This window comes from Solea senegalensis, linkage group LG14 (genome assembly GCF_019176455.1).
Source record: "Solea senegalensis isolate Sse05_10M linkage group LG14, IFAPA_SoseM_1, whole genome shotgun sequence".
NCBI lineage: Eukaryota > Metazoa > Chordata > Actinopteri > Pleuronectiformes > Soleidae > Solea > Solea senegalensis.
The window spans coordinates 23268225-23293668 of record NC_058034.1 but is presented as its reverse complement, the minus strand read 5'-3'; the positions used below and the strand labels follow the sequence as shown (position 1 = coordinate 23293668).

Sequence of the window (25444 nt, the reverse complement as noted above, 5' to 3'; positions counted from 1 at the left end):
CACACACACAACTACAGAGTAACAAAGTTAGAGTCTGTAGTTTGTTACAAAGTTAGAGTCTAGTTTGTTACAAAGTTAGAGTCTTGTTTGTTACAAAGTTAGAGTCTGTAGGTTGTTACAAAGTTAGAGTCTGTAGTTTGTTAAACAGTTAGAGTCTGTAGTTTGTTACACAGTTACAGTCTGTAGTTTGTTACAGTTACAGCCTGTAGTTTGTTACGCAGTCTAAAGTTTGTTACACAGTTACAGTCTGTAGTTTGTTACAAAGTTACAGTCTGTAGTTTGGTACACAGTCCGTAGTTTGTTGCAAAGGTACAGCCTGTAGTTCATTACAAAGTTACAGCCTGTAGTTTATTACAAAGTTACAGTCTGTAGTTTGTTACACAGTCTGTAGTTTCTTACACAGTTTGTAGTTTGTTACAAAGTTACCATCTGTAGTTTGTGGCAAAGTTACAGTCTGTAGTTTGTTACACTGTTACAGTCTGTAGTTTGTTACAAAGTTACAGTCTGTAGTTTGTTACAGTTAGTCTGTAGTTTGTTACAGTCTGTATGGTCTGTAGTTTGTTACACAGTTACAGTCTGTAGTTTGTTACAAAGTTACAGTCTATGGTTTTAGTTACAGTCTGTAGTTTGTTACAGTTACAGTCTGTAGTTTGTTACAAAGTTACAGTCTGTAGTTTGTTACACAGTCTGTAGTTTGTTGCAAAGTTAGTCTGTAGTGCATTACACAGTTACAGTCTGTAGTTTATTACAAAGTTACAGTCTGTAGTGCGTTACACAGTCTGTAGTTTGTTGCAAAGTTACAGTCTGTAGTGTGTTACACAGTTACAGTCTGTAGTTTGTTACAAAGTTACAGTCTGTAGTTTGTTACAAAAAGTTACAGTAGTTGTTACAGTCTGTAGTTTGTTACACAGTTACAGTCTGTAGTTTGTTACACAGTTACAGTCTGTAGTTTGTTACAAAGTTACAGTACAGTCTGTAGTTTGTCACACAGTTACAGTCTGTAGTTTGTTACACAGTCTGTAGTTTGTTACAAAGTTACAGTCTGTAGTTTGTTACACAGTCTGTAGTTTGTTACAAAGTTACAGTCTATAGTGTGTTACAAAGTTACATTCTGCAGTTTGTTACAAGGTTACAATCTGTAGTTTTGGGTCTTTGGCTCTTTGAATGTGTTTCCCTCCAGTCGTCGTCATGGAGACACTCAGTTATGTGGAGGCTCAGAGGAAAGAGGTCTTTGTTACCCACAAACCCCTTCACCCTCTCACCCTCCTGATTCATCTGAGCAGTGAACTAGAAGCTGACTTCATTATTTATGTTTATATGCTAACATATGTTACTATATGTGATACATGTTTGTTACTTTATTTAACAAGGAAGATGCACTGTGTGTGTATGTGTGTGTGTGTGTGTGTGTGTGTTCAGTGTCTCTCTCTCTCTGCTCTCTCTCTCTTCAATGTCTCTGTTCTCTCTCGTTGGTGTGCTCTCTCTGTTCTCTCTCTCTCTGTTCTCTCTCTCTCTCTTTCTCTTCAGTGTGCCTCTGTGTCTCTCAGCTGTCGGACGTTTTTCTTCTCTCTCCGTCTAAAGGTAAAGACATTTAACATTTAAGTATTTAGCAGACGTTTTTATCCAAATCAAGGAAAAAGCTCCAGAGAAGAAGTCTTGTGAAGAACAGTGGACTGATGACAGGGTTAGTTAGGGTTAGGTAGAGTGCAGGGCTCAGGGTAGGGTAAGTGCTTGGACGTTAAATCATGATATTTCAGAGAATCAGCTAATCTCAAGTGACTTTTATCACTTTAACGTTTTATAATAATGAAATAAATATGAACATATGTGTTTATAGTATTTACGTGATCAGCTGATCTCAGTTCACATTAATGATGATTTGATTGTGTTTGATCAGCAGCTGTTTGTCTCATCTGTTAAAACATGACTCGGCAGATTTAAAGTTATCTCAGAGCAGTTTGTATTGTGTCTCCCTGCAGGACCATGTCCTGGACCAGCAGCAGGACTCTCTCTCTCCCTCTTCACAGTTCTGACCTGACATGAAGGACTGAAGTTTGAGGAAGCAGCACCCCCTGCTGGACACCTGCCTCAGCTGCGGGCCATGGCTGAGCCCACCTACTCCGACCTGATTGCCAAACACTACAATTACACTGGCAAGTTCCGAAAGACAGAACAGGACTCGGGTCTGAAGGCCGACTCTGTGGTTTTCATCATTGTGTGCTGCTTCATCATCCTGGAGAACATCCTGGTCCTGACCACCATTTGGAGAACCAAGAAGTTCCACAAGCCCATGTACTACTTCATTGGGAACCTGGCTCTGTCCGACCTGCTCGCAGGTATCGTTTACACCGCCAACATCCTGCTGTCGGGCGCCAACACCTACAAGCTGACGCCAACGCAGTGGTTTATCAGGGAGGGCAGCATGTTTGTGGCTCTGGCAGCGTCCGTCTTCAGCCTGCTGGCCATCGCCATCGAGCGCCACCTGACCATGCTGAAGATGAAGCTGCACAATAACGGCAATACCTGCCGCGTCTTTCTGCTCATCAGCACTGTGTGGATGATCGCGGCGGTGCTGGGTGGTCTGCCAGTGATGGGCTGGAACTGCATCCAGAACATGATGCAGTGCTCCACCGTGCTGCCGCTCTACCACAAGACCTACATCCTGTTCTGCACCACCGTCTTCAGCATCATCCTCATGGCCATCGTGGTCCTCTACGCCCGTATCTACGCACTGGTACGAACGCGCAGCCAAAAACTTGTTTTCCGCAAAGTGACCAATGGACGCAGCAGCTCCAGCGCCAACAGCAAGAGTTCAGAGAAGTCTCTAGCGCTGCTGAAGACTGTCATCATCGTCCTGAGCTGCTTCATCGCCTGCTGGGCGCCACTCTTTGTCCTCCTGCTGCTGGATGTCGCCTGCGAGACCCTGAGCTGTGCCATCCTCTACAAGGCAGAGTGGTTCCTGGCGCTCGCCGTCCTCAACTCCGCCATGAACCCACTCATCTACACACTGACCAGCAATGAGATGCGCTGCGCATTCCTCAAGACTCTGCTGTGCTGCACCTCCTGCATCCGAGCCAACGCCAAGTTCCCTGGGCCCATCATGGGCGCCGAGTTCAGCCGCAGCAGGTCCGATAACTCCTCCCACCCCAACAAGGAGGAACTAGAGTACTCGCCCAGGGAGACGACCGTGGCGTCGCTGGGAAACATCACATCGTCATGAACGTGAGGATGTTCGTGTTTGTACAGGAAACAGGAGTGAGCGCCACCAGGTGGTGATCTCACAAACCAATCAACTGATTGATTAGGATTCACAGCACTTATGGAAACTTTATATAACTGGTTTATCTGGGACCAGGTGGAGAAAGTCTACATGCAGGTGGACCTCCAGCCTTCAGCTACACTTCAGGTCCACCTGGACTCACCTGGTTAACGAGGACCAGGGCATTCTGGGATTTCCTGGACTCACCTGGTTGATGTGGATTTAACGTGGACTATGGTAGTGACTCAGAGCTCAGGTGAATCTCTAATCACATGTGAGTTCAGGACCTGGAATCTGAGGTTTCAAATGTTAGTTGTCATAGAAACCACTGGTGCGACTGTATTTGCTGTCTGTTGTCATCAGTAGTGATGTGTGTGTAGGCAAATTAATTTCATGACCTCAGTTTGTCTGTTGGAAGCTCAGTTCTGCTGAAACCTACCGTAAAAATAAACACTTTATGTTTTTAATGTTTATTTTAGCAGGAATGAGCTTCTGTTACCATGGTGATCACCCTGATCAATTAATACATTAATGTTTTTCAGCACTGTTCCTGAATGTTTGTTAGCACTTAATAAAGACAGAAATAGAAGTACAAGGCTTGTGTTTGAGTGGAAGTGACATCACTGAAACTTCCAAAATAAAAGTCTCAGCATTAAATGTGTACGTTTTTCTTAAGAAGTATTCCCTAAAAAGTTACACCTGAAAGTGTAGTACCAGCAGCGGACAGTAGGTGTCAGAGTGTAGTACCAGCAGCAGACAGTAGGTGTCAGTGATCACAGACATACATATATATGTATGTACATATATAAGTTATACATATAATATGTATGTATATCAAAGAGAACGAGGCTCCTTGACCTCTGACCCCTTGTAACTCATCAGCCAATCAGATACAACATAAAACTTTATAAACATCCAATAATATATTAAACAAAAACATGTTTTTAGGTCTCACTCCCACTGAGTAAACATCCGCCACAACTATTTTAATAGTTTTTCACAGATTCCACACATAAACCAACGAAGAAGAGTCTTTAACTCATTCACTGAACCAGAACACACTGGACTACAAGGACCAGAATGCACTGAGGTACAAGCCACAACCAAAAACCACAGGAAAATGTATTTTCCCATACCAAACCTCATAGAGAAAATCAGTGATTTAAGCTTGCAGGGACACAAGAGCTGCTGATCTACTGCTGCCTCGTGTGGTCACACTTTGTGTCAGTGTTATGTCTAAATTAAATATTTTGAATGCCAAAGTAACAAAATAAGACATATGAACTTAGTGATGGAGGCAGCAGTGGATGAACAACTCCTGTGTGCTGTGATGTTAAAATCACTAGTTTTCTCTATGGACTTTGGTGTGGGAGCGTGAGTGGTTAACAAACTTCAGTTTAACAGTAAAATAAAAACCTGAACATGTAGATTTTATAATTCTTTTATTAAGTGGATAAAATATTTTTTTTGTGCTTTCACTGAGCACAAAAGTAAAACATGTTCTCAGCAGCAGGGGGAGCTCACAGCACAGCTTTAGAAAACCTGTACTATCTCTTTAATTGATTCAATTTTTAGTTCAATGTTCACGTTTTCAGGTTGTTTATGAAGAAGAGATATGAACTAACTCATGTTCATTTGTTTTGGTTTTACTTCAGTCAAAATTCATTTGTTGTTTCATTGAGGAAATATTCGATGAGTCCTCCCGGGCTTTGCTGAGTCATGTTTCGGTCCTCCCAGGCCTCCGTAGTCTCTGCAATGTTGACACGCTGCCTCCTGACTGGCTGAGCAGGTGAAGGTCAGAGGTCAGAGCAATGGCAAGAGGATGAGGGGTAGGAGGGCGAGCGACAGTGTGAAGAGAAGAGAGAGGCGAGGGAGAGCGGGGACACCACCACTGATGTCATCGGTGATGAATGACTCAGCAGATTCATATACAGAATCGTCTGAAACACACATTATGTCATCAGTGACATCATCACAGTATTATAAATATTATACATCAACAACAACAAATGGTCACTCGGTGGGCAAATTAACAACAAAAACATCATGAATAACATTTACTCACTGTTTGGTTTGACGTAAACTCGAAGCTTCAAACATCGTTTTTCTGTGAAGTTCGGACGAGACGACGCTGAGACAAAAAAACATGAATCAATGACTACAGATGTAGTAGTATTAGTAGTAATATTCACAGATGTACTAGTATTAGTAGTAGTACTCACAGATGTAGCAGTATTGGTAGTAATACTCACAGATGTAGTAGTATTAGTAGTAGCACACAGATGTAGTAGTATAAGTAGTAATACTCACAGATGTAGCAGTATTAGTAGCAGTACTCAAAGATGTAGCAGTATTAGTAGTAATACTCACAGATGTAGCAGTATGAAAAGTAGTACTCACAGATGTACTAGTATTAGTAGTGGTACTCACAGATGTAGCAGTAGTACTCAGAGGTAGTAGTATTAGTAGATGTAGCAGTATTAAAAGTAGTACTCACAGATGTACTAGTATTAGTAGTGGTACTCACAGATGTAGCAGTAATAGTAGTAGTTCTCACATAGGTAGTAGTATTAGTAGTAATACTTACAGATGAAGAGTAGTACTCACAGATGTAGTAGTATTAGTAATAGTGCTCACAGATGTACTACAGATGTAGTAGTATTAGTAGTAGTACTCATAGATGTAGCAGTATTAGTAGTAATACTCACAGATGTAGTAGTATTAGTAGTAGTACTCACAGATGTAGTAATATAGTAGTAAGTAGTATTAGTAGTAGTACTCACAGATGTAGTAATATTAGTAGTGGTACTCACAGATGTAGCAGTATTAGCAGTAGTACTCACAGATGTAGCAGTATTAGCAGTAGTACTCACAGATGTAGCAATAATAGTAATAGTACTTACAGATGTAGTAGTATTAGTAGTAGTACTCACAGAGGTAGTAGTATTAGTAGTAATACTTACAGATGAAGAGTAGTAGTACTCACAGATGTAGCAGTATTAGTAGTAATACTCACAGACGTAGTAGTATTAGTAATAGTACTCACAGATGTAGTAGTATTAGTAGTAGTACTCACAGAAGTAGCAGTATTAGTAAGTAGCCACCCACAGATGTAGTAGTATTAGTAGTAGTACTCACAGATGTAGCAGTATTAGTAGTAATACCAACAGATGTAGTAGTATTAGTAGTAGTACTTTCTAGATGTAGCAGTATTAGTAGTAATACCCACAGATGTAGTAGTATTAGTAGTAGTACTCACAGATGTAGTAGTATTAGTAGTAGTAGTACCCACAGATTTAGATGTAGTAGTATTAGTAGTAGAACTCACTGATGTAGTAGTATTAGTAGTAGTAGTACCCACAGATTCACAGATGTAGTAGTATTAGTAGTAGAACTCACTGATGTAGTAGTAATAGTAGTGGGACTCACAGATGTAGTAGTATTAGTAGTAGTACTCAAAGATGTAGTAGTATTAGTAGTGGTACTCACAGATGTAGTAGTATTAGTAGTAGCACTCACAGATGTAATAGCATTAGTTGTAATACTCACAAATGTAGTAGTACTCGTGTCCTGGTCTAAATTCAAAGCCCAGACTAAATGGTGTAAACAGCTGGAATTTCTCGGAGAACCTGATTGGTCCGTTGACGTTGAGTGGGCGGTTACATTCCCAGCGTTTGAATCCATTCCTGCGATAATCGCACGTCATGAAACCGTCGTAGTTCACCATGTACAACACGTACTGCTCCATATGCTCTGCTGACTCCGCCCCCTCCATACGCTCTGCTGACCCCACCCCCTCATAGTGAGGACAGTAGATGACCAGGTAATCATTGATGGTCACCTCCACCGTGTACTCACCACCAGAGAACCTGAGAAAGACAGAGACACAGAGAGACACTCAGTGAGAGACAGACACTCAGTGAGACACTCAGTGAGAGACAGACATTCAATGAGAGACAGACAGACAGATACTCAGTGAGCCGCATGTCATCATTCAATTCAATTGACTTGTTTGTGTAAACATGGCACTGACACATGTTTTAGCAGATGAGCTTCAGAAGCAGCAGGTGCACAGTTGGACAGTGTCTCCCTGAGTTAACATCATTAGTTCCTGTTAGATGTTAGTGCTGCATTAGACTCCACTGATCATAATATTCTACTGCAGAGACTGGAGCAGACTCTTGGGATCACAGGTGCCGCCCTCTGCTGGTTTAAATCATATTTATTCCAGTGTGTTCATGTTAATGATAATGCCTCATTACAAACAAAAGTTATTTGTGGAGTTCCACAGGGCTCAGTGCTTGGGCCTATACTTTTGACCTTATGCTTTATTTATCATGAGGCCGGATGAAATAAATCAGGTTGTTCAACTCCAGGAATCTTAAACACCTCAGAGAAAAACTTTCTGACCACATTGTCACTTTAGATGACATCACCATGGCTTCCAGTTCCACTGTGAGGAACCTTGGCGTTATCATTTAATTCACACATAAAACTCATTTCCAGAACAGGGTTCTTCCACCTGCAGGATGTTCCAACAAGTCTGTTAAAACCCTTCAGTTCATTCAAAATGCTGCAGCACGAGTTCTGACAGGAACGAAAGAGAGACCATATCACTCCAGTGTTAGCTTCTCTACACTGGCTCCACCCACACTTTAGAATTCAATTTAAAATCAAAGCACTTCATGATCTAACTGTCCTGTATAAACTTCACCTCTCCTCTATCCCCCATTTTTCCTTTCACCCCAACCGGTTGAGGCAGATGCTGCACATGTTTGAGTCTGGTTCTGTCAGAGATGTCTTCTTCTGTTAAAAGGGAGTTTTTTTTCTCTCCACTGCCCCCTGGTGTGTGTTCATTGTGTGAACTGTTGGGTTTCTTTGCTCTGTTGTCTGTCTGTGTGCAGAGCCCTGAGATGTGCAGAGCCACAATGAGCAAGCACTAGGCATCAGTGGAGAGAAAAAACTCCCTCTTAACAGGAAGAAATCTGACAGAACCAGGCTCAGAGATAAGTGGTCTATTAGGGTGATAGGGTAAGACTAGGTCTTTCAGGTATGAAGGGGCCTGACCATTAAGTGCTTTGTACGTGAGGAGGAGGATTTTAAATTGAATTCTAAACTGTACGGGGAGCCAGTGTAGAGAAGCTAACACTGGAGTTATATGGTCTCTCTTTCTAGCTCCTGTCAGAACTCCTGCTGCAGCATTTTGAATGAACAGAAGGATTCTAACAGACTTGTTGGCACATCCTGATAATCCTGAGTTACAGTAATCTAATCTAGATGTAACAAAAGCATGAACTAGTTTTTCAGAATCCTGTAAGGACAGAATGTTTCTAATTTTCATAATGTTCCGCAGGTGGAAGAAGGCTGTTCTGGAAAAGAGTTTTATGTGTGAATCAAATGACATTTCCTGGTCAAAAGTAACTCCAAGGTTCCTCACAGTGGAACTGGAAGCCAGGGTGATGTCATCTAAAGTAACAATGTGGTCAGAAAGTTTTTCTCTGAGGTATTTAGGGCCGATTAGAAAAGTTTAAAAGTAGAAAGTTAAAGGTCATCCAGGACTTAATGTCTCTGAGACATTCCTGGAGTTGAACAACCTGATTTATTTCATCCGGCCTCATTGATAAATATAGCTGTGTGTCATCTGCATAACAATGAAAGTGTATGTTGTGCTTTCTAATAATGTTCCCTAGAGGAAACATATATAAGGTAAAAAGTATAGGCCCAAGCACTGAGCCTTGAGGAACTCCACAATTAACTTGTGTTTGTAATGAGGCTTTATCATTAACATGAACACACTGGAATCTATCAGATAAGTATGATTTAAACCAGCAGAGGGCAGCACCTGTGATCCCAAGAGTCTGCTCCAATCTCTGCAGTAGAATATCATGATCAATGGTGTCAAATGCAGCACTAAGATCTAACAGGACAAGTAAAGAAACTAGACCATTATCTGAGGCCAAGAGAAGATCGTTACTAACTTTAACTAAGTCTTTAGAAACAAAGGGAAGATCAGATATAGGTCAGTAATTAGCTAAAATATCTGAGTCAAAGGTCGCTTTTTTGAGAAGGGGTTTAATAACTGCTATTTTAAACGTTTGGGGCACATATCCAGTTAATAAGGATAGATTAATTTGAGTTAATATAGAGTTGTTAATTAAAGGAAACACATCTTTAAACAGTTTGGTGGGGATAGGATCTAACTGACAGGATGATGAAACTAATGATGTTAACTCAGGGAGATCTATAGGGGAGAAACTGTCTAACTGTGCACCTGGTGCTTCTAAAGCTCTTGTGATAGAAGATGAGTCAGTCCTAATATGAGGGAGGAGATGATCCATTTTTTCTCTAACTGATGTTATTTTATTCACAAAGACGTTGATAAAGTCATCACTGCTCAGTGTTAAAGGAAAAGATGGTTCAGTGGAGCTGTGGCTCTGTGTCAGCCTGGCTACAGTGCTGAAAAGAAACCTATGATTATTCTTATTTTCTTCAATTAGAGAAGAATAATAAGCTTTTTTGTAAACTACAAAACCATCTTTCGAGGGTATATGAAGTTCCTCTAGGTTATTGGAACGCCATTTTTGTTCTAATCTACGTAACGCCTGTTTAAGAGCACGAGTATTGGAGTTAAACCATGGTGCTCGTCTCATCTGATTCACCACTTTCTTTTCAGGGGCAACACAGTCTATAATGAATATCCTGGTTTGGGCTTGGGATTGATTAATAATCTAGTATTAAAAATGGCTGCTACACCTCCTATGTATGCTAATATGGGTATTAGCATGAGTGGGTGGAGTTGATTCATTTAGACTAACGTAATCTTCTTCATGTAACCAAGTTTCAGTTACACAAAATAAATCAATACGATTGTCAGAAATGAGATCATTTATTAAAACAGATTTTGAGGAGAGTGACCTTATATATAATAGTCCACATTTAAAAGTGGTATTATTTGACTATTTTATTGTTGGTATTAATCTTTATTAAGTTAGAATGTGTAACTCCTCCTCTGTTTGTTATTGATTTTATTTACTTTAGTTTTTACTTTAGTAGGTCGAGGGACAGACACAGTCTCTATGGGGTTTTTAATAGGTGACTGCTCAAAAAGAAGCACAGAGAAGCATGAAAGACTGCAACTCTGTGTCCTGGTCTCAACTCTGGATTGTCATGGGTTTCTAATAAAATGTCCTAAGCTGCTCGATAAGAGAGCTGCTCCATCCAAAGTGGGATGGACGTCGTCTCTCCTCATGACGTCCTCCTAAGTGTCAATCATATTTACTCCGCCCCTCCACCAGCCCCTCACATTGACCTGCCCCGCCCCCTTTGCTCTGCCCCTTTGTGTTTTCTGTCAGATTGTCTCACAAACTGACCCCGCCCCCTCCCCTCATGTAGGACACGTGACCCCCAGGTCATCTTTTGTCCTTTGTCCTGTCAATCATCCAGAGAGAGAAGGAACATCTAATTGGGACAAACATCAAATTGAAACCTTCCACACTGAATTCTGCAAATACATTCTTAGAGTCCTGAGAAAAACACTAAATAATGCATGCAGAGCTGAACTGGGCCAGTTCCCGCTCCTTATTGACATCCAGAAGAGAGCCATATCATTCTATAAACACCTCCAAACTACTGACCCCGCCTCATATCACCACCAAGCCTTGCAAAGCCAAGAGAACAACATAGAGAGGAGTGCCCTCAGCCAGCTGCTCTGGAGGCTGACCACCACCAACCCTCGCCTGCCTCAAAACAACCCCCAAAATATCTGGCCCAACCAAATGATCACTAAACAAAAGGAAAATCATATCACCTACTAGGAAAAGTCAACAAAAACTCAAAGCAAACTAGAATGTTACCTGGCATTAAACCGTGAATACACATTAGCAGAATATCTGACCACAGTTAAAGATCTAACAGTTACTAGCGTCTGCTAACTACAGTGGCTGACAGCAGGGCTGGACTGGCCTTGATTATTTACAGTGCCCTCCTGTAGTATTGGAACAATGAGGCCAATTCTTTTGTTTTTGGCGTAGACTGAAAACATTTGTGTTTGACATCAAAAGATGAACATTTCAGCTTCTATTTGCAGGTATTTACATGTGGATCTACTACACATTTAGAAGATAGCATTATTTGAAACGGAACACAACATTTTTAGCTGAGCAAAAGTATTGGAACAGACTTAAAAAGGATTAAAGTGAATAAGACTCATATTTAGTTGCAAATCCTTTGCTTTCAATACCTGCATCAAGCCTGTGACTCACTGACATCACCAAACCTTTGCATTCTTCTGCTGATCCGATACCTCGTAACTTATTAGAGCTCTGACACGGTTCTTCTTCGCCGCTCTTGAAACAGTTGCACTGTGCTGTTTTAGAGGTGTGAAGAAGAAGAACTGATCACCTGACACCTGTAGACAAGGCGCTAACATTAGCTCATCATCTCGGGGGTTAAACGGAAACCAGCGTACCTGTGTCCTGCGTATGTATGCCTCTGTTTTTAAAGTTTAGCGTTACTTCAGAGACTCATTTTAACAATCTGGAGTCATGTAAATATTATGTCGCGCACTTCCTTTCTCAGTCAGTTGTCATGGAAACATGAAGCTCTGCCAGTGCTGCAGTGTTTGGACCAGAGTCAAAACAAACGTACAAGCTGAAGAATGAAATAATATATCAATGGCAAAAATAAATGGTGTCCATTTGCTGTATTCGTTCATGTTTTACAGAGGGTTTAACCTGAGCCAAACCTTACCACCAATGATAATCATATCACAGTCATGCAGGGGTAGTATGATTTTTTTTATAACACACTGGTATCGGTACTCTGTATCGGCCAATACCCACAGCACAAGTATCGGAATCGGTATCGGGAGGGAAAAAAGGGAAAAAATCGGAACATCTCTCGCAGAGACTTTCTGGCCACAGTGATAGTGAAGTGAAAGTGGTTGTCAAAGAAACACTGCTACAGATGACTTTTCAGTGTTTAACAAACCTGGCAATCAGGATGTTCTCAAACGTCTTTTCAGTTTTAATGATTTTTTTTTGTCAAATGGAGCAAAGAAAACAGAAAATATTCATATTTAAGAAGCTGAAAAATCACAAAGCTTGTATTAATTTAAAAAAACAACAACTTCTAAACCATTTGATCGATTATCGAAATAGTTGGTGATTAATCCAGTCATCGATTAATAATCGTCGCAGCCCGACTAATATTACATGATAATAATAACTGTAAGCTCTAACACCTGCAAACTTTACAGCAAGCTAAAATAACACAAGACCAAGTTTACTTTAAGTTTAGCATTATTTGAAAACAAAGGCTGTAAAGGCAGTTTTCACACACACACACACACACACACACACCTACTCTCTCCTCCTCCTGAATATCTACTTGCACATTAAAGCTGTGTACCACTCCACCCCCCCTTCACTCACTGGGACGGCCTCTGCTCTTCTGATGATGATGACTGAGGTGGAATTTTGGTGAATTTTGCTGCGTCCACTTGTTCTTTTTGTCTCTAAGTTTCTCAGACACTCACTTCTCTTCGTCTTCCTTGGACGAGCACAATGTCCTAATAAAATAAACCAACAAGCCATGTTTCGTGTCATGGTCGATAACAATGATTTATAATATACTGTGTTGATGTAATTGTGACGTGTGTGTTTCAGTCCTGACTGACTCACACGGACAAACTCACGACAACGACCACAAACACAAGCTTCACAACACCATGAAACCTGTGTGGGCGTGGTTGAGGGGCAGGGGGTGGAGAGAGGAAAATCTCTGTCATCGACAAACTTCATCTCCTCATCTTTTCATTCATTCATACATTCACAAACTACATCTGCCTTTTTCTCCTTCAGTCTTTCTTCTAGTTTAAACCCCACCGCCACCGGTTCAAGTCCCCGCCTCCTGGTGTCCACAGTTAATGGGATTATGCAGATGGTGGCGCTGTTTAATACAGATTATGGAAAATTCTCCAGAGAATAAAAGGGTTAAAGAAAGACAGAAGACACAGAGACAGAAGACGAAGAGACACAGAGACACAGAGACAGAAGATGCAGAGACAGAAAGGCGAAGAGCAGCTGCTGAGACACAGAGACCAGAGAAGAGACAAAGAGACAGAAGACACAGAGACAGAAGACACAGAGACAGAAGACAGAAGACACACAGAAACAGAGAAGGCCTTGAAACACAGAGACAGAGGCGAAGAGACACACACAGGGGCAGAAGGCAGAGAGAGAGACACAGAGACAGAAAGGCGCAGAAACACAGAGACAGAAGGCAGAGCATGCTGAGACACAGAGACAAGGGCCGAGAAGAGACAAAGAGACAGAAGACACAGAGACAGAAGCAGAGACACAGAGACAGAGGCAAAAACAGAAGGCGAAAGAGACACAGAGACAGAAAGCGCTTAGAAACACAGAGACAGAAAGGCGAAGAAGAGACACAGAGACAGAAGCATGAGACAGAAGGCAGAGCAGCTGCTGGGAACACAGGAGCAGAAGATGAAGGGGCTGAAGGCAGAAGAGACAGAAGGCGAGAAGAGACAAATGAGCAGAAGAGCATAGAACTGGGAATACACAGAGACAGCATGAGAACACAGAGACAGATGCAGACAGAGAGCATGAACCCAGAAGACCCAGAGACACAGAGAGACAGTGTGTGTGTTCTTTTTTTTTTCTTCTTTTTTTTTTAATATCCACAAATATTTGCATATGACCAATGAGAGGAGAGGATGAGTGAGTGACAGGAACGTGACAGCTGAGGTCAAAGGTCAAAGCTGTTGACCTCAGAGAGAGCCTGCATCACTTACTTCATCAAACTGATTTTTGTCTTTAATATCTCTCTCTCTGTCTGTCTGTCTGTCTGTCTCTCTCTATCTCTCTGTCTCTCTCTCTCACACACACACACACACACACACTCACCTGGGGTTGGTAGAGTTCCAGTAAACCTCGTACCGGTCAGAATTGACCTCATCAGTGACCGCGGAGCAGAGACTAAGCGCGAGGAGGAGCACGAGGTGCGGCGGTGCGGCGAACATCCGCGCTGAGACCAGAACCATCCAGTAGTCGGGTTTTTTCAGGAGAACATGGATCTGTTAAATTTGTTTGTCCACGGGCGGGATCGATAATCAATGATAATCTGGAAACTTTTATTTTTCCTCTTCATCACTGCGTCCATCAGAACCGAAGCCGAAGTCTCATCGCGCCTGTCAGAGCTATATCAGGACAGAGACCAGGACCAGGACCTGGTCAGAGACGCTGCAGAACCGTGAGCACGCGCTCAGTGAGTCCGTCCACGCGCGTCCTGCTGGAACCGGGATCAGACTCTGCTGGGACTTTGGTCTTTGTGGATCCAGTGTGACTGTGAGCTGTATCCTGCAGAGCAGAGTCCTGGATCTGATCGTCAGTACGCACCCGGAGCTGGTCTTCCTCTGGGTTCGGGTCTCGGGTATTTGAGGATCAGACAAACAAAGAACAGAATCTGAATCTGAGTCAAAGTTTAGTTGAAGCAGCAGCGGGATGTTGTTTGATGTAGTTACCGGCTCAGCGCGGGTGGGCGGTGCTTCCTGCTGGGCGGAGTCTTTTGTGCAGTAAATCACTGCAGGTTGTCAGCAGCAGGAGGCGCTGTCTGCTTAAAAGACAGGTGTCCAGTATCAGTGAGACGTACTCTGTCCCTAACAAACTCTGTACAGTCTCTGCTGCCACCTGCTGGTTGTGATCGTGCAACGCATGATGGAGACAGATGACAGGCGCCACCTGCTGCTGAGAAGCTGCAATCACACGAGTGAACGTCCAGATGTTTGTCAACAGGAAGTAGAAAAAAAATAAATAAAACCTAGCCACAGCAAATGCCACAGTACAGTAAACCCTGTTGGCATTAGCTGCAGCTAACCACAAACACACAGGAAACAGGAAGTGGTCATTGCCATAAAAACATGTTTATTCTCTTTTTTTAAGGCTCAGAATCATCACACACATTTCATCACCTGTGATACAAACTCCTCCCCGTCTCACCTGAGGACTTGTGGTGCATTCAAGACCCTGGGACATTTTTTTTAAAACTAAACTTCAGTAACGTTGGAGAATTCATGTGACCATCGGCTGTAACCGTGTGTACCATGGTAACCCAGTGTCCTCTTAATGATACAGTCTCCATTCATGTGTCCAGCTTCAGTCTCCAGGACTGTGACCTTTAAAAACTGACGAGCAGTGCATTGTGAGCGTCTGGAATGTTTACGTAATAAAACCTCATGGTCTCCGAGTGAAGAGGATTTAATGACTCAGCTGATTTAATGACAGCGACTCAGCACATCTCGTTTGTTTTTGGTTTCAGCTGTCGTGAAAAACAAACGTATAAATAAAACCATCGTAGAAACCAACGAATGTCGCAACGCACAAATGTGATTAAACAAAAAAAAAAATCATCCGCACATTGTAAACGCAGTAGAGCAGACACGCCCACAACACAATAACCAATCACAGCTCAGGAATGATTAACATAATGCTACAATAAATCATTTACATAAAAATATCGCTTACAAAGCAAACGTAAGGAAATATGAAAAAAAACAAGAATCTAAAAAACAGTCAAGAGATAAAAATGATTCACACCTGTGATCTCACCTGTGAATCACATGACATTACACAGATGCATGATGGGACATGGGTCCAGTCTAAGGCACAGTGGTCAAGTGAAGGCCAAGGCCGCCCAGTTCAGAGGGCAAAGGTCATGATGATCAAAGAAGATTTAAAATAAATAACTCTTGAGATTAAAGGGATAGTTCAGGTGTTTTGAGTGGCAGCTGCTGGTCCACTGCTGCCTCGTGTGGTGAGTCTGTGTCACTGAGATAAATCTAAATGAAAATTACTGAAGGACACCTGAACTATCCTTTTAATACAGTGAGGGAACAGGAAGTACAATCTGAATCCGTTTCCTGATGTCTTCCTGTTTTCAGCTTAAAGCAGGAAGTGACATCACAGCAGAGTTGATGCTGGTCTGGAATGATGGGAGTGTGGTGACACGATTGGTCCGGTCTGGACTAGACTGGTCTAGTCCGGTCTGGTCCAGTCAAATGGAGGACTTGGAGAAGGAGACTCTTAGATGGTGGTTTTCCCCCAGGTCGTGGTTGTGGAACTGGATCAGGGACTCGATGGACTCATCCACAGAACCCATCTGGATCAGAGCCATTTTATGGTCCTTCCTAAAAAACGGACCAGAACAGGTTCTTGACTGTGGTCACAAAAACAACAACAACGAAAACAAACAACGAACAAACAAACACAAAAAACAACCACAAAGACAAACGACAACAAACAACGACAAACAATGTAAACAAACAACAACGACAACAAACAATGTAAACAAACAACGACAAACAGACACAAACAACGACAAACGGACAACAATGACAAAAACAACAACAAACAACGACAAACAATGTAAACAAACAACAACGACAAATGACAATAAACAATGTAAACAACAACGACAAAACTAAACAACAAACAATGTAAACAAACAGCGACAAACAACAACAAAAGCGACAAACAAACGACAACAACAAACAACGACAAACAATGTAAACAAACAACAACGACAAACAGAAAACAAACAAACAATGACAAAAAACAACAACAAACAACGTAAACAAACAACAGTTACAAATGACAATAAACAATGTAAACAAACAACGACAAACAACAATGTTAACAAACAACAACAATGTTAACAAACAACAACAACAACAAACAATGTAAACAAACAACAGTGACAAACAGACAACAAATAACGACAAAAAACAACAACAAACAATGGCAAACCAACAACGGCAACAAACAACGACAACAAACAACAACAAACAAAGACAAATGACAACAAACAAACAACGACAAACAAAGACAAGCGACAACAAACAATGTAAACAAACAACGACAAACAATGTAAACAAACAAAGACAAACAGACAACAAACAATGACAAAAAACAAAGAACGACAAACGACAACAAACCAGCGACAACAAACAAACAACAGCGCCTTTACCAGAAGTAAACGTTGGACCGTTACTCACTGGAAGAACTTGAAGGCGTTGACTGTGAAGCCTGAGCTGGAGAAGAGTCTCCTGAGGTCGTCTTCTACGGCAGAGGGGCTGAAATAGAACCAGAACCAGAACCAGACGTGAGACAGAACCAGACTGGGACAGGAGACAGACCCGGGTTAGAATCAGACTTACGGGATGTTGGACAGGTGTAGAGTCGCAGATGGAGGGTAGATGTTGGAGTAGTTCTTGGAGCCTGGTTTCTTGAAGCGGTGCAGTGGAGAGCTGCTGTAGTCTTTGGTCAAACCCTGGTCCTCATGTCCTTCTCGAGGAAGCTGCACATTAGTGTGTTTGGACAATGTGATACGAATAGGGTTTCCATAGAGACGCTGACCGTTCAGGTGACTCATCGCTGATGAGAAGAAGAAGAAGAAATGAGAAGAGAAGAACTGCAACTAAACAATAAAAATTAACTGAAGAATTGAATCAGAAAATTAAGAATTTGAAGTGAAATCAAAGTGGGCGTGGTCTGTGGTGTTGTTACCCAGCTGAGCCTGTGTGCTGTCAGACATCTGAACCAGAGCGTTCTCCTTCTTATTGAACAGAATCTTCACTCTGGTCACATCTCCATAAACACCTACATCCACACACACACACACACACACACACACACTCTCTCATTAAAACCACACACACAGTCACAGTTCCAGATCCACATCAGTCCAGTTTTATTGTCTGATCTGGAACCAGATCTTTGTTGTTGTTCTGAAGTTCTGAACTTCTAGTTCTACTCTGATATCTTGGTTCTGTCGGTCCCACTCGTGCTGGGTCAGGGGGCAGAGTTAACTAAAACTAATTTAACACTCATTTAAGACCTGTCATAAAGTCAGAGAGAAAGCCAGTGATTTTAACATCACTCACACACACACACACACACACACACACGCACACACAGAGGAGTTGTTGATCCTCTGCTGCCTCCATCACTGAGTTCAAATGTCTGATTTTGTCACTTCAGTGTTTGAAATCCTTTGTTCAGATTGACCTCAGTGACACAAAGTGACCACACAAGGCAGCAGAGGACCAGCAGCTCCTGTGTCCCCCGCCAGCTAAAAACACTAATTGATCATCCGTCAATCAAGAGGTCACCTGATGTTAGGGGGCGGAGCTGCAGGTAGATACAGTCCAATCATGTGACAGAGCAGAGGAACAAATAAACAAGTGATTGAGTGACAACATACCGAAGAGAATAAAGAGGCAGTGTGGCGTGACTCTCTGTAAAGACAGAAGGTGAAAAGGTGGGAGGGTCCCAGGCGTTTCCATGGCAACAGAGTAAAGAAAGAAAAACAAAAACAGGTGAGGGATCAATCAGAAGGTTCATTATCTTTGGAGAGGAGGAGTCACAAGATTTCATGAGAGAACATAGTCACATGACTGCACACTTTTGTGTGTGAGTGTCAGTGATGTAAAGTTCAGCAGGGGGCGCTCACCTCAGGGTTCAGGTTGCTGACCAGCAGGACACAGTGTCCAGTGGAGAGAGACGGGAGGTGGAGCCTGGACGCTGTGGGCAGAGAGAGAGAGGCCAGAGCTGCAGCAGGTAGAGTGGGGAGAGTCAGAGCTGGATATGAAGACGACACTGAGAGAGGGAGGGAGAGGAGAGAGACAGGGAGGGAGGGAGAGGAGACACTTCTATATCAGAGTTAAGTTGACAACAAACCCTGAACTACCCCTTTTATATATGAACACATGATTATCTGATGAACATTTCCCATCATGCTCCAGCACATCCTGTTAACAGAGAGCAGGTGTGATGATGAAGGTGAGACTCACCTGCAGGTTGGAGGGTGAAGGCTGGGGAGAAGGTGTGAGTGGCTCCAGTGTACGGAGACGCCGAGATGATTCCTGGAGCTGAACGACAAAGAGGGGCGTGTCTGACCTTTGTGACATCACTGATGGATATGAGTGTAGAAAGTATGGCATCTCGTTCCATTGCTATGCAGATGACAGTCAAATCTACATGCCTATTAAAAAGAACGATGCATACTCTTTTAAAATTTTATTTGAGTGTTTTGATGACATAAAGGCTTGGATGGCTCTGAACTTTTTAAATTTCAATGACAAAAAGACAGTGATGGTGTTTGGTGGCACCACTGGGACCCCCCATGTAGATCTGGGCTGCTTGGAACCACTTTTAAAACCCACTATCACAAACCTGGTGGTTAAAAATCAACTCTGATCTGAAGCTTGACAACCAGATCAGGTCTGTTGTTAAATCAAGCTTTTTTCAATTGAGGCAGCTGACCAAAATAAAGCCAATTCTTTCGAGGCAACATTTTGAAATGGTAATTCATGCCTTTGTCACTACTCGGCTGGATTACTGTAATTCACTTTATGTGGGGGTTAGTGCGTCCTCCATTGCCCATCTTCAGATGGTACAAAATGCTGCCGCAGGTCTTTTCACTGGCACACGTAAATTTGAGCACATTTCCCCCATTTTAGCCTCACTCCACTGGCTGCCCATACACTTCAAGATCGCCCTACCTTTCTGAGCTTCTACATCCATATTCACCCGCTCGCTCTCTCTCTCAGGTCAGCTGATCAGCTGCTCCTGAGTGTGCCTAAAACCAAGCGGAAGCTCAGAGGAGATCGTGCCTTCGCTGTCACAGCTCCAAAACTTCGGAATGATCTGCCTCTGCACATAAGACAGGCCTCGTCCTTGTCTATTCTCTGCTGCTATGTTCCGCCGAAAGGCATTCTGGGATACATGGCTTTCACAAGTACGCTCAAGTCACCAACCGATGCATGCTGGGTAAAACAGGCAGAGCGAGAACACTTCCAGGTTTGAGAACCGGACTCACTGCTCGTGGACTTGAGAATTCGAACAAAACTTGGACTGAGGCTAATGACGGGAGTACGGAAGTATGGATATTGAGAAAGGGCCTCTGTGTGTGTGTGTGTGTTGTGGGTGTGGCTTACTGAAGGCCGTTGCCATGGCAGCGTGCTCCATGGCAGTGGGCGGGCCGTCTCCTGTGGGCAGGTCTGGTCTAGTGAAGTCTCGACTCTTGTCGTTGTTGTATTTGATGTTGAGACTGTTGAGTTTAGAGAAACTGATCCTCAGAGTGCAGCAGCCATTATAGATGTTCTGTCCATCCAGAGACTGAGACACAGGTGAGGACACAGGTGAGGACACAGGTGAGAGAAACATGCAGTCTTGGAGATTTATTTTTCTGTGTCACATATTAATTATGATCTCATTTACGATGTGTCACTAAGACACGTGTCCTGGTCTGCGATGTCCCTGACGTCAGCCACGCCCCTTCACGTTTAATAACGTAAATAATTCTATGATAACATATTTGTCCAGTCATCGCAACAACGTCGCAAATGCTATTAATTATGTTGGATTAATCGTGATGGGAGACATTAATATGGTCTCGGGTCTAGTGAGAGAGACACAGGTGAGGAGGAGAGGACAGAGGGACAGACCAGTTTAGCGTTGTGAGCAGATGCTCCGTCAGGAAACTGCAGCAGAGCCTGGAACTGACTGTTCTTAGTGAAGACGATGATTCTCAACACGGTCCCGAACTTTGAGAAAATCTGAGGACCAGAGACACGTTAGCATTAGCTTATCATCAACAACTTCACAGCATAAGTGGACCGACCAGTCTGCTGGGCTAATACTAACGTTACCTGGCACAGGGCGTCCAGCGTGACAGGATACATCAGATTGTCCACCACCACCCTCAAAACTGAGCTGGATGCAGCCGCATGAGGACAACTGACAGCCCGAAGAGCCGCCTGGGCCCGCTGAGAGGGGGAGGGACATCAGACAGACTGAGTGCTGAGCATACGCTAACAGATAATAGAGGCTAAAAGGACAGTGTCTCACCTCCTGGTTGGGATTGTTGTCCGTCTTCAGCTCCTTGTGGTTGGAGAACTGGACGTAGACTGGATGATGTCTGATGACGGGCGTCACTGTGGAGTAATAACTAACCATGTTCTGAGCCGCGTCCTCTGAGGACATCTCCAAGAACGCCTGAGAGGACACACACACAGACAGACGGGACAGGTCAGTGGTGGTATCCATAGAGACCGTGTCCCGTCAGTCTCAGATCTTCACCTGGTTCTTGGCCTTCAGCAGCAGCAGGTTGGTGATGTCACCAAAGTGCAGTCCCAGACTGATGACCTCAGCCTCTGTGATGTCACTGGGCAGTCTGCGGACGTGGAGGACTCTGGACGGGACTCCGCCCCCTCTCATGTCCCCTTTGAACTTCTTACTGTCGTTGCCATTGGCTACAGGAGACACAGGTTCAAACTGTCACACACACGCGGTTCCAACCAAACAAACATGAGCCAAGACTTTTAACAGACACACAAGACAGACAGACACTGACCTGTGGTGCTCATGATATATGGACCAACGGAGATGCTGGAGAAAAGCTCGTCAGATCCTCTCTGCAACACAGACACAAACACACACACAGAGCATAGGTTTTCAATAACATAGTGTATCACTTATGTGGTCATGGAGCTCTTCTGTTTGTGCTTCTGTCATAGTGAGGACATTCACAAACATAATACATTATCTAGTCCCTTACCTTATCCATCACAAATGAATACCTAAAATTAAACTTTACCCTTAACTTAAACCAGGTCTTAATCCACAAAACCTTTCTATGGAACTTTCTGGAAATTTATCAGGGAATTTTCTGGCCCTTTACAAACCTGACAGCAGCACCTGGACTTAAAGTAGTCAGACTACAGCCGAACTACAGTCAGACTAGAGCCGAACTACAGCCAGGCTACAGTCAGACTACAGCCAAACTACGGCCAGGCGACAGCTAAACTACGGTCAGACTACAGCTGAACTACAGCCAGACTACATTACATTACATTACATGTCATTTAGCAGACGCTTTTATCCAAAGCGACTTACAAAAGTGCATTTAAACATTTGGGTACAAATAAGAGCTAGAGGTAAGTAAGAGCTTCAAGTAGATCAAACTATGAAGTGATAGTCATAAGTGCGATGTACAAGTTTTTTTGTCGTCTTAGTCGAGGTAGAGTCGGAAGAAATGTGTTTTTAGTCGGCGGCGGAAGATGTGGAGGCTTTCAGTTGTCCGGATGTCAATGGGGAGATCGTTCCACCATTTGGGAGCGAGACTACAGCTAGGCTACAGTCAAACTACAGCTAGACTACAGTCAAATTACAAACTACAGCCAGACTGCAGTCAAACTACAGCTAAACTACAGTCAGACTACAGCCAAATTATAAACTACATCCAGACTACAGTCAGACTACAGTCAGACTATAGCCAAACTACAGTAAGCCTACAGCCGAACTACAACCAGACTACAGTCAAACTACAGTCCGCCTACAGCCAAACTACAACCAGACTACAGCCACATTACAAACTACAGTCAGGCTACAGCCGAACTACATCCAGACTACAGTCAAACTACAGCCAGGCTAAACTCAAACTACAGTTGATCAAACAAACAACCAATAACCCATCAGCTGTTGACAAACTACCACCTCCAGGCCCTTACCGGGCCACTGACCGCGATCAGATCAGCTGACCTTGGGCTGCAGCAGCCATTTTGTGTCCACTGAGCATCTGTGAGGAACATGTTGTGTTGGAGGATCAGGTGACAGAGTTCATGTTCAATTATTCAAACTGAAAACTAAACCAACACCTGCTGCTGCTGTCTCACATCACTTCCCTAACTAACCCCCCCCAACAATGATGATTTAATGGACCAATCTATTGATCATCAGATTAATCAATGATTAAAATAATCTTTAGTTTCAGGTTAAACACTAAAACCTGAAGTAAAGGTCATTAACAACTCCACTACCAGGTGTCACTAAATCTTCCACAATGCAACATAGCTCTTCAACCTGCGGACTGCTCCTTTAACTCGGAACCAATCACTGAGGTCAAAGAAAAGTGACATCATCACTGATGAGAACAACAAAACAACAAAAACACACAGCCAAACCAAGAGAGGAGGAGGAGCAGGAGCAGCAGCATGAGGAGGAGCAGGAGGAGCCTACCTTTGTACCAACTGTTATATCTTGGTGGACACTGCTGTGAAGAAAAGACAGTGTGTTAGAAAATCAGCAAATAAAATAAAATGAGGTTAAGAGATGATGAACATGAAGAAGGAGAAAAAGATAATAATGAGAAGGAGAAGCTATTGTTGTTATAGAAGCAGAAAATGAAGGCAACCCAGAAGAGAAACAGTCCAGAACCACATGGACCCACTGTCCCAACAACAGACCAAAGACATGACTTTGGACCGACTCCACTGTTCTCACTGAGCATGCACCTGCAGGGGGCGCTAACAGCACAGTCACTCCTCATCATGTGACTTCAAAAAGGCTGAACTGTCCTTTTAAGCTGTCAATAACAGCTGATCATCACCTGTACAGATATATGGATGTAATAACCCCTAAATGTTACGCACTGCACCTTTAAGGAGTCTCAGAGTGTCAGTCAGGCCGAAGCAGCTGGAGGCATAGCCTGCTGGTAACCAGGAAACACACATTACTGTCAGGAACGCAAGTGAAAGAGTGAATGTGTTGATAACAAGGGACGGAGACACACACCAAACCTCATAGAGAAAATCAGTTATTTTAGCTCGCAAGAACACAGGAGCTGCTGGTCCTCTGCTGCCTCGTGTGGTCACTGAGATAAATGTGAACAGAGGATTTCAGACACTGAAGTGACAAAATAAGACATTTGAACTAAGTGACGGAGGCAGCAGTGGATCAACAACTGTGTGCTGTGATGTTAAAATCACTGATTTTCTCTCTGGCCTTTGGTGTGGGAGAGTGAGTGGTTTGCAAAAGTCTGTCTCACAGTGAGTTAAAGACATGAACATGTGATGTAGATATCAGAGACTTAAGCTGACATCTTTTGTTAAAGAGGCTAAAATGTGTTCTTTCCTTACGTCTCTGCTGGCATGTTTTCACTCAAACTGATCCTCTGTGTCTCAGGCTGGTTCTCAGCAGCAGGGGGCGCCAGCTGTGACTGTCTCAGTACCTCATACAACTGCACTTCAAATAAGTGGAACTATCCTTTTAATCCGGTTAGAGCAGTTTGATGTGAGATTTAAAACAACATTTAAATGTAACTAACATTTACAGGTCTTTACTAAACTCGGGGGAACGTGACTCATTGATTCACTTTAACACAAACATCAATTAAAACGACTCTTTAAATGTGTTTCCTGTGATCGTGTTTTAACGGTCCGGCAGTAAACCGTTTCAGGTGGACGTGTAATCGGATCAGCGGATGCTCCTGTGGACAGTGTTCGCGCAGAGTGGCCCCTCCCCCCGCTAACATCGAGCTAACTCTCGCTAGCTTGTCTCACTGAACTTCAAGACTTTTTGTTCTTCCGCTTAGCTTAACTTAACTTTGTGCTGTTCACAAAGTTAGTCACACACAAACACGTGCTGCGGTATTTACGTTAATCCAGAAACAACACGCACACTCACTCAGTCACTCACTCACTCACGGAGAAAACTCACCCGTCCATGGCACAACACGGAACTGCGGAGCAACAGGTTCGGCAACAGCGGGACGGACTCCGCACTTTCTCTGACACAAAATGGCGTCCGTCCGAGAAGCTTCCTGATTGGACAAGTGGCGAAACCTGAAAGACGTGCACGAGCAGAGCTGCAATCTGATTGGCTTAGACTGAGAGCACGCTATCAAAGACCCAAAGGCACGAGATCAAAGATCGTATATGAAGATGATGTATGACTCGGCAAAGAAACACGGACACGCTATTTTTACACTTGGCATCAAAATGAGTTTTGTGTCCTCAGTGTGTTTGTCCTCATTCCCCACTGAGTGTGTGTGTCCTCAGTGTGTTTGTCCTGTCCTCACTGAGTGTGTGTGTGTGTGTCCAGTCCCCACTGTGTGTCCTCAGTGTTTTGTTACACTCATAAATAATTAGTCCACTGTTGCTTTTCAGGAAATGACTTTGTGTAAAACGATCCAGCTGCTCACATATACATGATTTAAAACACACACACTGAAAAAAGTATATTTAGTTACCAGATAACCTAGTAACCACCAAACGTTCCTGAAAAAAAAAACAACGATCCTCTGTACCAATCAGCTGTCAGTGCTTCG

At 43.1% G+C, this 25444-nt stretch overlaps 3 protein-coding genes across 7 annotated transcripts; 1 reads left to right on the top strand and 2 right to left on the bottom strand.

Moving 5' to 3' along the window:
• The first annotated feature begins 1549 nt into the window (after nt 1-1549).
• On the top strand, nt 1550-3916 carry s1pr1 (sphingosine-1-phosphate receptor 1). 2 transcript variants are annotated; one of them, XM_044043774.1, is made up of 2 exons: nt 1550-1581; nt 1980-3916. In XM_044043774.1, exon 2 carries the CDS (start codon nt 2102-2104, stop codon nt 3218-3220), a length of 1119 nt encoding a protein of 372 aa, XP_043899709.1. In that variant the 5' UTR covers nt 1550-1581; nt 1980-2101; the 3' UTR covers nt 3221-3916. The 2 variants fall into 2 exon arrangements, with proteins under 2 accessions (XP_043899709.1, XP_043899711.1); XM_044043776.1 differs by having other exon boundaries at nt 1958-3916.
• A 768-nt stretch (nt 3917-4684) lies between these two features.
• Nucleotides 4685-14909, bottom strand: LOC122780659 (ephrin-A2-like). The gene is made up of 4 exons (XM_044043777.1): nt 14185-14909; nt 6809-7128; nt 5325-5390; nt 4685-5199 (listed from the first exon to the last, which is right to left on the bottom strand). The coding sequence occupies exons 1-4, from the start codon at nt 14319-14321 to the stop codon at nt 5063-5065; spliced, it is 660 nt and encodes a 219-aa protein (XP_043899712.1). The 5' UTR covers nt 14322-14909; the 3' UTR covers nt 4685-5062.
• A 609-nt stretch (nt 14910-15518) lies between these two features.
• On the bottom strand, nt 15519-24895 carry ptbp1b (polypyrimidine tract binding protein 1b). 4 transcript variants are annotated; one of them, XM_044043770.1, is made up of 15 exons: nt 24835-24893; nt 23356-23389; nt 21692-21752; nt 21418-21590; nt 21187-21333; nt 20988-21104; nt 20784-20894; nt 20274-20454; nt 19128-19205; nt 18788-18933; nt 18539-18572; nt 17842-17934; nt 17493-17709; nt 17331-17408; nt 15519-16463 (listed from the first exon to the last, which is right to left on the bottom strand). In XM_044043770.1, exons 1-15 carry the CDS (start codon nt 24840-24842, stop codon nt 16331-16333), a joined length of 1611 nt encoding a protein of 536 aa, XP_043899705.1. In that variant the 5' UTR covers nt 24843-24893; the 3' UTR covers nt 15519-16330. The 4 variants fall into 4 exon arrangements, with proteins under 4 accessions (XP_043899705.1, XP_043899706.1, XP_043899707.1 ...); XM_044043771.1 differs by having other exon boundaries at nt 23356-23386; nt 24835-24881; XM_044043772.1 differs by lacking the exon at nt 24835-24893 and adding an exon at nt 23774-24063 and having other exon boundaries at nt 23356-23386.
• Nucleotides 24896-25444: the final 549 nt, after the last annotated feature.